The 12,610-nt window shown below is 47.3% G+C and overlaps 1 protein-coding gene across 3 annotated transcripts; it reads left to right on the top strand.

Annotated features, from left to right (window-relative positions):
- Positions 1–1,083: 1,083 nt before the first annotated feature.
- On the top strand, positions 1,084–11,271 carry FKBP1B (FKBP prolyl isomerase 1B). 3 transcript variants are annotated; one of them, XM_058551706.1, is made up of 5 exons: positions 1,088–1,239; positions 4,804–4,851; positions 5,503–5,562; positions 9,446–9,558; positions 10,655–11,271. In XM_058551706.1, exons 1-5 carry the CDS (start codon positions 1,203–1,205, stop codon positions 10,781–10,783), a joined length of 387 nt encoding a protein of 128 aa, XP_058407689.1. In that variant the 5' UTR covers positions 1,088–1,202; the 3' UTR covers positions 10,784–11,271. The 3 variants fall into 3 exon arrangements, with proteins under 3 accessions (XP_058407692.1, XP_058407689.1, XP_058407690.1); XM_058551709.1 differs by lacking the exon at positions 5,503–5,562 and having other exon boundaries at positions 1,084–1,239; positions 10,610–10,671; XM_058551707.1 differs by lacking the exon at positions 5,503–5,562 and having other exon boundaries at positions 1,094–1,239.
- The last annotated feature ends 1,339 nt before the right edge of the window (positions 11,272–12,610 follow it).

The raw sequence follows: 12,610 nt of genomic DNA, 5'->3' as shown, positions 1-12,610 counted from the left end.
ACCACCATCTTTCTTGAATAACAGCCAGTCCTCCTTCAGCGATGCTGATAACCGGAACTCTCACCTAACCACCTGGACGAGTGGAGAAATGGAGGAAGAACTCCTCTAGGGCCCAGTCTGGACGCCTTTGCCCAGGCTTTTCTCCCCGTGCCTATCTTCCAGGGCCATTTGTCAGGATCATATCTTCACATCAATTTTCGGAACAATGCAGGGAAGAATGAGAAGAAAAAAAAAGAATAATTTTAAAGTCCCATTCATTCTTCAAGCAAATGTTACCTCCTTCAAAGATAACTTTCCAGATTCCTGGATCTCTTGGGCGGAGGTAATGGGTCTGGCTTGGAGGAGGAACTCAAGATAGAACTCATTCATTCATCCCACAGCACGAATCACTCCACGCTGTAACTGCTGTGTCCCCATCCGTCACAGATTTAGTTCTTTGAGGACGGCGATTCTGTCTTAATTCAATTGGTATCCCCAGGGCGCAGTTCTTTGCCTCGAAAACTCACCTGTGCGTGGGGCGGAACTACGCAAGATAGTGAATAGGGGTTTAGGGTGGCTGAGGGAGGGTAAGCAAAGACTAGTTTCCTCCCTTCCATCTCTCCACCCCACCCCACCGCTACCCCCATCTTGCTCCTACAGACCCGGGCAGCCTGGCTGGGGTAGGTGCCTCTCTGGTGCTTCCATAACGTTCTGAACTCCATGGTAGTGAGCGCATCTAATTAAAGTGTTGGTTTAGTTGCCGGCCTTTTCCTAGTCTGTGGGACTGGGTTGACTCCCCAGAGCTTAGCAAAGAGTAGGTGCTAGATAAATATGTTTTGAACGGATGGATAGATGAATGGATGGCTAGATGGATGAATGGATAGATGGGTGGGCGGATGCGCGACTTTCTTCATGCTTCGCTCACCATCCTCCCCACTCAGTGGGTTAATATCGTGACAGCCTGGCGAAGCTCGGGAGCAGCCGCGTCAGGGTCCCTTCCCCGGGGCCCCGCCCCGGCCGACCCCACCTTTCCGCGCCGCTCCGCCCCGCCGCCCCCTTCCCCGTCGCCCCTCCCCGCGCAGGTCCCGACTCCAGCCGCACCTCCTCCGGCTCTGCAGTGGCGGCGGAGAGGCGAGCCGGAGCGCCAGCGGGGCCAGGGCCGGAGCCGAGCCGGGGTCGGGGCAGCAGCGGGGACCCTCGGAGGCGGGGCCAGTGGGACTGCGATGGGCGTGGAGATCGAGACCATCTCCCCGGGAGACGGTACCGGGCGGTAGAGCCGGGGGAGGAGGAAGGGTCCCGGGGCGGAGCCGGGCGGGCGGGGGTCTCATCCTGAGGTGGCGCGGGGGGGTGCCGAATGGGGGGGCGCATAGGATGGGGGCGGCAGGAGGAGACCCCAGACGGAATTGTTGAGGGTCTAGCCGACGATCCTCCGCCATCCCTTTCCGCTCCCGCTCACCCAGGGCAACGAAGGCGGCGGCCAGGAGGCGGGGGTCTGCGGCCCGCCACCTTCCCGGGGCCCTTGCGTCGCCGCTGCCGCGGCTGGAACCGCTCGGTTATCCGCTACTGCTGATTTCCCCGGGCTGGGTTTTAGCTCCGCTTTCCCTGCCCTGCTGGGTGAGCTCTGGAAACAGGGGAAAGGTCATGCTTTGGGGTCTCGGCTGCTCGGGGCAACCCTTCTAAACCTCTCTGGTCGGGCGGCCCCCTGTGGGCTGGGCGATGAGACGGTGTAGGGACCGAGCCTACTGGGAAGGGAGTCTGGGAAGGGAGTCTGGGAGGGAGTCTGGGAAGGGAGAAGCGCTCCCTCCACCGGCTCTGCATCTTGCTTTATCTTCCCTGCCCGACTCTGTCTCTCCGGCCATCCTGTACGCTCCCATGGCTTTCATTATCCTCTGCAAACCAATGGCCTCCAAACTTAAGCCTCCAGCCCAAACCTCTGACCTGAGTTCATGGTGGTGCATTTATCCAGCTGCTGCTTGACCTCTACCTGGATGTCCCACGGATACCTCCAAGTCAGCAAGTCCAAAACAGAACTCATGTTCCTCATCTTCCCCACTCTGGAGTGCTCCTCTGTGTTCCCTGTTCCCTGTTCCCTGCCTCTAGGACTGGCGCTGCTCCCTTTCCCAAGCCAGAAATCCCTTGTATAATTGGGTCTGGGTGTCCAAGGAATAACCATTTCTTTATTTCTTAAATAAAACCTAATTCAGGCTGGAGCCCCCATTTCTGCAGGATTTGACAGGCAAACTTCATGTCAGACAGTATTGACTACTCCTACCCTCCCCAGAAAATTGGAGGGCCTCTTGGTTCCAGGCCACCCTCCTTGTTGAATGGCAGTGGTCCCTTGACATCCCAGCCCCTACCCAGATTACCTGTGAGGTACAGGCTTCTTTATCCACACTGGGAACCACGTGGTGCTGGGTCCCAGTAAGCATCTCTCTGAGGCCTTGTCAGCCCCCAGGGCATGGCCATAGAGTTCTGCCAGGGGGCTGAGGCCTCTTCTCCCTTCCCTGGCTCAAAGAAGCCTTTAGAGTTTTTTCCTGTTATCCTCCCTCCCTGGCCAGGGACAAGGGGCATTTTCCCTTGAGAGGGATTCGATTTCTAGGGAAAGCCTGAAGGAGCTTTGGCCTTCTGCTTTTAGCCCAGTCTAAACCTTTGAGTCAAGGAAGCACAAAAGGACCGGGCTACCTCCTGTTACCCAGGAGGGGGATATACAAGTGACCACTGCCATGCTGGGGATGTCCATCTTGGTTGGGCCCCACACCAAGTCCTGTCAAGTCCTCCTGCTTAACATCTCTGGGCTCCATCCCTCAGCCCCTGCCCTAGTTCAGGCCATCATCACCTCTCACTTGGATTTCTGCACAGCCTCTAAACTGGTCTCCCCACCTCCAGTCTCACCTCCTTGCCTTCAGTGTGGCCTCCCTACCTCGCCACATATTTCCTACACCACAGCCTGAGGATTCTTTAAAATGCATATTTGACCATGTTCCCCACCACTACTATAAAATGTTTCAATTAATCTTCCATCTCCTTCTCCAGGCAGATGGTGATATAGCCTATTCTTACCCTCTATACTAGAGCCTCATCTCTCACTACCAGTTCCTACCCCCACTACCAACTTTTTCTCCAGCATTTTAGCAAGCTGCCTGCAAGTTGTTAAACACACTAGTCATTCAGCAAATATTTATTGGACATGTACTGTGTGCGAGGCCCTAGGGTTACAGCAGTGAACCGGACTGGGCTTCCTCTATTGCTTGACTCTAGGCCTTTGAACATGTTGTTCACTCTTCCCAGATTATCTCCCTTTACTTCCTCCGACAAACTACTCATCTTTTAAGACCCAGTTTAACCATTATCTCCTCTCTGATGCTTTCCCTGATATCCACAGTCAGTCAGTTGCTCTCTGCTCCAGGCTCCCATAGAGTCCTCTAAACGTTGGCTCGGTTGTTAGTCCTCCTAAGGCTTGGTTATCCAGCCCCATGGCTTTAAATTCCACCCAAATTTATACCTCCATTGCAGACTCTCCATCTGCCTACTTGCAATATAAACTCAGATGCCTAATATGCATCTCAAGATTGCCACCCGCACAAATCTGTTCTTCCCCATCTCAGGAATTAGCTCCATCATCCATCCAGTTGCCCAAACTGAAAACCCAACCATTGTGCTTGATTTCTCCTTCTCCCTCATCCTGCACCCCATCTCCACTCAATTAGCATACCCTGTCAGCTCCGCTTCCAAAATATATCTCCAATCTGTTTTGCTCTCTTCTCTGCTGCCACCACGTTAATTCAAGCCATCATTGATTTCCTGTCTGGATTATTGCAATTGGCGCCTAACTGTCCATCCTACACACTGCAGCCAGAGTGATCTTATAACGTCTTAATTCAGATTATGTCATTCTCTTGCTTAAAACCCTCCAGTGGCTTCCTATTGCACTTAGAATTAAATCCAGCTCTGCAAGGCCCTGCATGATCTGACTCTTTCCCACTCATCTCCTCCTCCCTCCCTTCTTTCCAGTTACCTGCAAATACACCGATCCTTTCCTGCCTCAAGGTTTGTGCACTTGCTGCTCCCTCTTCCTGCAGTGCTTTTCCTAGCATTTTGCTCATCCTTCAAGTTTCACCTCAAACATCACCTTCTCTCAGAGGCCGTCCTGGACCACCTTTTCTAAAATGGCCTGTCCCACTATATCTCTCTTTAATTCATCATTGTGTTTATTTTCTTAGAGAACTTATCACAATCTTTAATTGTCTTGTTTGAGTATTGTTTGTCTCCCTCCATTAGAATGTAAACTCCAAAAGAGTAAGGATCTTCTCTGTATGGTTCACTACCATAGCCCCAAAATCAGGCCCAGACCTCACACATAATAGGTATCCAGTAAGTATTTGTGAATGGTTCTGTTTATTCATCCTTGACTGCAGTCATCGCCTTGCACTATAATCTGTTTTTTATGTGTCTGTTTCCCTAATTTCATCATGAGTTCAGAGATTGCTTTGTGTTTCTGGAATCTAGTCCAGGCCTGGCATGTAGTAGGCTGTCAGTAAGTGTTGGTGGAATGGATAAAGGAAAGTAAAAGGAGCAATCAAAGAAAGGAAAAGAACTAGGAGAGAGTGGAGTTGAGGAACCTAAGGGAATATAGTTCAAACCAAGGCCATAGAGGGGAAGTGATTAGTCAGGTTCATGCAAGGCATAGAGCCAGAACTAGAGCCATGAGCATCTCCAGGGTACAGAGGGGAACGTGGAGGGAAATCTTGGTCACAATCACACCTGAATGTCCCAGGTGACTTTTTCCAATACCCTATTCATTCATCTGCCCATGTCTCCTTGCAGGAAGGACATTCCCCAAGAAGGGCCAGACGTGTGTGGTGCACTATACAGGTAGGCCTCGCTCCCTCAGCCCTCATTCAGACCTGCCCCTCCCAAGGCAAGTCTCTGCTCTGATACTCCTCTCCAGAGGTATCTGCTCCCCTGGATCAGCCCCAAAGTCCAAGGCAGCCAAGTCTCCCTCTGACCAGCTATCCCCCACTTCTCCCAGTCAGCCTTGTGGGAATGCAAAAGGGGGCTTGCAAGGTTAACCCCTCCCCATTTACACCAGCAAGAGACACTCACGGTGGCAGCCTCTAATTGAGCCAAATACCTCCATTGCCCTTCCCTCTGTTGTGGGCAGGGTGGAGCCCTGTCCCTCTTGGTTCTGTCTGATAGTTGAAATCCCTTCTTAAAGCTCTGACAGCCCTAACCCTTCCAGCAGACTCCCTTTTCATCCTACGGTATTATTAGAGAAGAGGAGGTTGGCTTCCTCAGAATTTCCTTTATTTTTTTCAGAAATAGACTATTCAATTCAGCCTACTGTTATTGAGCACCTACTGTGTGCAAGATGCTGTGCTGGGCACGGGGAGCACAGAGATGAAAAGGGAGGATTCCTACCTTCTTTGGGGCTTTGGGCAGTGGGGGAGGGAGACAGGTCATCCAGAGGCTCTGATGCAGTGTGAGGAGTGGGGTGACGGCAATGCTTGTCTCGGGGTGCTGTAGGAGCCGGAGGAGGTTACGTCTCTGCTGACCCCTCCTGGATGATCTGTGCTGGAAGGCCAGGTGGGTTGAGGAACATTCTAGATGGAGTTCCTGAAGACTGCTGGCAGGAAGATCACGAGCAGGTGTTTGTTCCAACGGGGGGGTGAGTGCTCTGCCTTGTGACTTGCTTCCCAATGTGGCAAACTTGGTGACAGCCACTTAGCAGACAGCAAGGCCAGTTTAATTCCTAGGACATATTCAGATGGGGCCATTTTTAGCAGTTCTCTGGGCCACTGTGAAGTGCCAGGTTAATTCTAGGCAGACGGTGTGGGTATTTCTCAATAGCTGTGTTGCCAGTCGCTGACGTCAGTGGGCTGGAGCTGTGTTTTATCTCCTAGTGATGTGGCCTAATTACCAGGAGTCCTCTGGGGCCTCTGACCTGTGTAATTGATTTATCTGTTCTACATGTTGCAGACAGACCGGTACTTATCAAGTTACTGAAACCACAACATCCTTTTGCAAAGACTTTTCACAATACATACAGAGAGCAGGCAATGTGCATTAAACACTAACGTCAGCCATGAGCAGCTCTGGTTTGGGGAGGACTGTCTCATCAAACACAGCAGGAGACTGTATGGGACTTTTTGGTAAACTTTTTTGTTAAATATAAATACAGTAGAGAACATAAACCTGAGATGTACAGCTCAATAAAATTTTTCAAAGTGATCACATTTATGTAACCATCAACCATACATTGATCTCTTGAACCCCTGGATCAACTTACACATTTCCAGCACCCCCAGGAGTCTCCCTCATGCCTCCTCCCAGTCATTACACCTCCCTAAAGGTAAGAGCATTCTGACTTTTGTCCCATGGATTGGTTTTGCTTGTTTTTGAATGTCATATAAATGGAATCATAGAATATGTACTTTTGTATTTGGCTTATTTATCTCAATATTATGTCTGTGAGATTTATCCAGAGTGGTTTGTTCTTTTCTATTTCTACATGTTCATTGTATGAATATACTACAATTTATCCTTTCTATGGTTGATGAACATTTGGGTGGTTGATAGTTTTTGGCTATTATAAATAGGGTTGCTTTGAAGCCTTGTAGATGTCTTTTGGTGCACATATGTACACATTTCAGTTGGGTATATACCCAGAAGTAGAATTACTGGGGCACAGGGTTATACCTATGCTCGGCTTTAGCAGATACTGCCAAACAGCTTTCCAAAGTAGTTGTGCCAATTTCCACTGCCACCAGCAATGTATGAGAGTTCCAGTTCTCCTACCTCCTCCTCAACGCTTGGTACTGTCAGATTTTTGTTTTGTTTTTGGCCCACTCTGGTGGATGCCCAGTGGTCTCTCATTGTTGTATTGATTTGCATTTCCATGATGACTAATGAAGTTGAGTACTTGTTCATGTGCTTACTGGTCATTTGGATATCCTCTTCAGTCTGCTCAAATTTTGTCCATTTAAAAAAATTAGGTTGTCTGTCTTTTTCTTACTGATTTATAGGAATTCTTATGTATTCTGGATATGAGTCTTTGTTGGTTATACCTATTCCAAACATCCTCTGTGCTATTGCTTGCCTTTTTTACTCTCTTAATGGCATTTTTTGAACAGAAGTTCTTAATTTTAATAAGTCCTACATATTGATCTTTTCCTTTATAGTTACTACTTTCAGTTCAGAAATCTTTGTCTATCCCTAGGTCATGAAGATATTCTTCTATTTATTATCTTGTAGAAGCTTTATTATTTTATCTTTCATATTTAGGTCTACGAGTCATCTGGAATTGATTTTTGAGTGTGGGTGAAGTAGGGGTCAAGGTTCATTTTTTTCCCCATATGGATATACAGTTGATTCAGCAACATTAATCCAAAAAATCATCCTTTATCCATTGCATTGTAGTGGCACCTTTGTCAAATCACATAACCATATATATGGGGGTCTGTTTCTGGACTGCATGGTTTTGGGTGAACTTGTAGCAGTAGATAAGTGTATATGGTCTGAAGTCAAGTCATATGAAACCTGAAGAAATTGGGGAATGAGACAGTCATTTTTTTTTTGTGAGGAAGATCAGCCCTGAGCTAACATCCATGCTGATCCTCCTCTTTTTGCTGAGGAAGACCGGCTCTGAGCTAACATCTATTACCAATCCTCCTCCTCCTTTTTTCTTCCCCAAAGCCCCAGTAGATAGTTGTATGTCATAGTTGCATATCGTTCTAGTTGCTGTATGTGGGATGCGGCCTTAGCATGGCCAGAGAAGCAGTGTGTCAGTGCGCGCCCAGGATCTGAACCCAGGCCGCCACTAGTGGAGCGTGCGCACTTAACCGCCAAGCCACGGGGCCGGCCCAGACAGTTTTAAATGGAGTATGTGAATGTGTGTGTTTGCATATCCATATGTGTATTTGTCCAAGAATGTGTCTGTGTGAATGTATGTAGATCTGTATACCTAAATATTTTCTTAGCATCTGTTTGGCCATCAGGGTTTTTCTTCTGAGTGCGTGTGCATAAGGGCATGTGAGTGTGCATGAGTACCTCTGTGTATCTGAATATCTCAGCAACCTGTGTGTATGCATGCGTTTGTATTTCATCCCCTTAGTATCCATCTGTGTAGCCATGGGGTTTTCTCTTTTGCCTGATTTAGTACCCAGGGCAAGAGCCCAATTTATTCTACCCAGAAAGTAGGTAAATGAGACTGTCCCTTGTATACATTTAAGTTGTAGGAATTAGGAAGTGGAATCACAGATGCTCAGACACCAGCAGGCGCAGACCTCCTGTGTGAAACATGGCAAATCTGAGGCCATGAGAAGGGAACAGAGTGAAGTCAGAGTTGGTGCCAGAGTGAAGTCAAAATCCAGTCTCTGAACTTACAGGCCAGGTCTTTCTCTCATCCCAAATTGCCTTTTGCTGTGGTCTGAGGGCTGCAAGAAGTGTGGAACAGCATCATTTACAGAAGGTCTGATCTTAGTCAGTCACCAATAAGAACCGAAAATAGAAAAGGAGAAAAGCAGCTCTTGGGCCTTTAGCAGCTGGACTGAGACAATATGTGTACATCAGAGATGACAAGGCATCTGCAGCTGGAGGCTGAGGGATGCTTCAAACTGCTGGGGACAGCATCTGGGTTGTTCCGGGTTCAAACAGCCCTGTTTATATAAGGTCTGGAGGCCACCACTGGCTGGCTGGGTCGCTTTACAGTTCACCACAGTAGGGGATTATGTGACCTTTTGGGTTTGCATGTTGGGGGAACCTTGGGAAAATCAGGTGAGGATTCAGCCTGAGGTGGAAATGCTCAGGGAAGCATCTCCAGGCTGAGGAAGTGGCACAAAAAAAATTCCAAGTACAGAGGCATTCACAAAGGTGTCACCTGAATAGGACATGGGGGGAAGGGAAGAAAGGGGAGAGCAGAGAGAGGGTTATCAGGCAGGCAACAGCCAGATCTGGAAGTGCCTGTATGCAATGTAGGCATTTGGATTCTGCCACGGGGGTGCTACTGAAGATTCTTTTTTTTTACTGAAGTAAGAAAAACTTAACACTTTATAGAAGTTTTAAGCAAGGGAGCAATATGAACAGATAAGTGTTAAAAAAAAAAAAATCATTCTGGGTGCAGTGTGGAGAATAGAATAGAGTAAGAGTGGAGCAAAAAGCCCAGTTAGAGGTTGTTCCTGTACACCGGTGAGACATGATATGGTGACTCGGTGAGGCCACAGGGTGGTGGTAATAGAAATGGAGATAATGGGTGGGTTCCAAAGATATGTAGGACTTGGTCACAGGCTGTATGTGGGGGTAAGGCAGAAGGAAGTATCCAGGTTTCTTACTTGGGCAACAGGACGGATGGGGAAGAATGGAAGAGAAGCAGGTTTGTACAGAATAGGAATTCTATTCTAGTCATGTTGAGCCTGAACTGGGAGTTAATTCATAACCACAGCTCTTTTCCACCCTATTGTTACTTTCACAGGAATGCTCCAAAATGGGAAGAAATTCGATTCTTCTAGAGACAGAAACAAACCTTTCAAGTTCAGAATTGGCAAACAGGAAGTCATCAAGGGTTTTGAAGAGGGTGCAGCCCAGGTAAAATAAAGATCCTCGTTAAGGGGGATTTGAGGAGTTGGGGGTCTGGACTTTGCCCTCCTCCCTCACCCTATCTCAAACCACTGCTGCTTTGACTCTACTGCCAGGGCATGGTGACGCCACCTAGTTTCAGTCCTGGCTTTGTGTCCCCACTCCTTTTGTTGCCAGCAAGACTCTTTTCTGTCACTGGGGGCTCTCATCCCAGGCACATCCTCCCAGGCTTGCTTGGAACTAGCCGAGGAGGTCGTGAGCTACCAGCTCTCAGGGACTGAGGCAGCAGAAGAGTTGGGGTGGGGTAGGCCAACGTTTTTTTTTTTTTTTTTTAACTTTTTAGAAAAACAATTTCAGATTTGCAAAAATATTGCAGAAATAGTAGAGTTCCCATATACTCTTTCCCCAGCTTCCCCAAATGTTAACATTTTACATAACCATAGTTTAATGATCAAAAATAGGACATTAACATTGATACAATACTATTAACCAATCCATTCAAATTTTTGAGTCAGTTATACAAAATTTAGAAATTAACTTATTCAAATTTCACCAATTGTCCCACTGACGCCAGGTGGGTTCTTGATGACTGCTGTGATGAGCCCTGGTTGAAGCTCTTCCTCAGTCTGTGAAGTCATATGATGCTCCATTAGAACAGGTCTCAGCCCTCCCCACCTTGCTGTGGCGTCTAATCTCTAAACCTCTCCAATGAACTGCTCCTATCACCTACTTGAGTGTGTACATGTACATGTGCTCTTTGTACACCCTCTTTAGGCTTTTTTGGAAGAGGGTGAGGAACAATTATGAATAGAAGTGTCTGAGCCATACACTAATTGAATAACCAGCAATGTTTGTTGGATGAATGAATTTGAGACTACTTTGTGGAAGTTATTGTCCCACAGTCAAGTCTCTGCTAGTCTGAGGCAGAATCTGCATTTGTTACAACTCTTAGCACAACTTCAACAGGCCATGTGTAAAATTCATCTCAGATCTTCAGAATTACTATGAGGATGGTTTGGGAAAATGCCATAGTTATCATACTTTTTTCTTTTAAATCAAGCTGGGTCCTCTTTCTCCTCTCCCCATCTGCCCCCATCCCTGCTAGATGAGCTTGGGGCAGAGGGCGAAGCTGACCTGCACCCCTGATGTGGCGTACGGAGCCACGGGCCACCCCGGTGTCATCCCTCCCAATGCCACCCTCATCTTTGACGTGGAGCTGCTCAACTTAGAGTGAAGGCAGGAAGGAACTCAAGGTGGCTGGAGATGGCTGCTGCTCACCTTCCTAGCCTGCTCGGCCACTGGGACGGCTCCTCTTGCTTGGGGCTCTTGATCAGTGCGCTAACCTCACTGCCCCACGGCATTATCCATTCTCTCTGCCCAAGTTGCTCTGTATGTGTTTGTCATTGTTCATGCACATCTTTGCTTGAGGAAATTTCGGTTGCAGATCCAAACATTTCAGGTTGTGCATTTTGCGTGATGCATGTAGTAGCCATTCCTGATCACAGAACACAGACTTCTTGTTCGCACAATCTACACTGCCTTACCTTCACTTAAGCCAGATATACAAGGTGCTCAGATATGAAATGTACATGGTGTACACAGAGGGACTTGAGCCAGTTACCTTTGCTGTCACTTTCTCTCTCAGAAATTCTGTTGGCTGCTGACTTAAACAATGTCCTCTATGGAAATGATATATAAAATAAAGGCTCTGTGCTCGACAAATTCCTGTCCATCCTTATTGTAGGTAGGAAGTACTTTAAGCACCACATAAGCCAGTTGCTCTTGGGGAAAAAGAGTGGAAAGGAACCTTCCAAGTAGCCAGGAGAGCAATAATAAATATAATACCTATGATGTGAGTATTGTACATGCTGGGCCTTGTTCTATATATCTTAAAATAAAATTACTGGGCTGGCCTGGTGGTGTAGTGGTTAAGTTCACACGCTCTGCTTCGGTGACTTGGGGTTCACAGGTTTGGATCCCGGGTGCGGACGGACAGACCACTTGTCAAGCCATCCTGTGGAGGCATCCCATATAAAGTAGAGAAAGATGGGCACGGATGTTAGCCCAGGGCCAATCTTCCTCAGCAAAAAGAGGACTGGCAACAGATGTTAGCTCAGGGGTAGTCTTCCTCACACACACATGAAAAATAAAATAAAATTACCACCAATCCTCTAAGCAGCCCTATAAGGTAGGTATTATTTGCCATTCATCTCACAGGCTCAGAACTCTCCTCTGAATAACTAAAGGAATACAGCGTGTTCAAATCTCATAGCCTAGCAAGCAATCTAGGACTGGAGCACTTTATGTGATCGATACTGCAATCTCTGTTTGGACTTAGAGTAAGAGGGATGAGCTCCCCTCCTGGAAAAGAACACTGTGCATCTAAAACAAATGAAGGTGTGTTAGCCCTTGGAGCCATACACTAACTCACACTGGATGTTACTTTTGAAAACAAACTGTGATTCTGAGCTTGTCTTCCCATATATAGCTTAGTTTCATCTAAATTTGGTCTAACCTACATTGGGGAATTACTTCTAAGAATGTGATTCTGAACTTGTTTCCACATATACTGCTTATTTTCATCTACATTTACTGTAACTCATGGGAATTCCCAGTTACGTTTTAAAATTAGCCCACTTATTGGTGTAGATTGTGTGTATGTCAGAGGAGCCTGGGACAATGTGGCTAAGAGATTTTTCTTTTAGTTGGCACAGGTGAGAAAAGCTCTTAGCCATAGTCAGGGTTATTCTGTCAGTGATGACTTGGAATTGTTTCAAGATTGAGGAGTGAGGGGCTAGTAACAGGTGCTATTAATTTCCTTCATAGACTCATTGATGCAGGTCACATGATGTCATATATATGATACAGATGATACAGGGCCACATCATCTTGGCTATTTCATTTACCCCTTTTGTCTTTAAGAAGTCCCGGCTGTATTCCTCTGTTGAGGATTGAGGAGTTAATGAAGAGGCAGTGCTTTAAGATGGAGAAAATGAAATGAGAAAGAGGCTGCTTTGCTGTTAATCACCCGGTCCCTGGGCTCACCTCTATCGTGGGGCCA

This window comes from Diceros bicornis, chromosome 12 (assembly GCF_020826845.1).
Source record: "Diceros bicornis minor isolate mBicDic1 chromosome 12, mDicBic1.mat.cur, whole genome shotgun sequence".
Classification (NCBI taxonomy): domain Eukaryota; kingdom Metazoa; phylum Chordata; class Mammalia; order Perissodactyla; family Rhinocerotidae; genus Diceros; species Diceros bicornis.
This window is presented reverse-complemented; position numbering and strand designations above follow the sequence as displayed.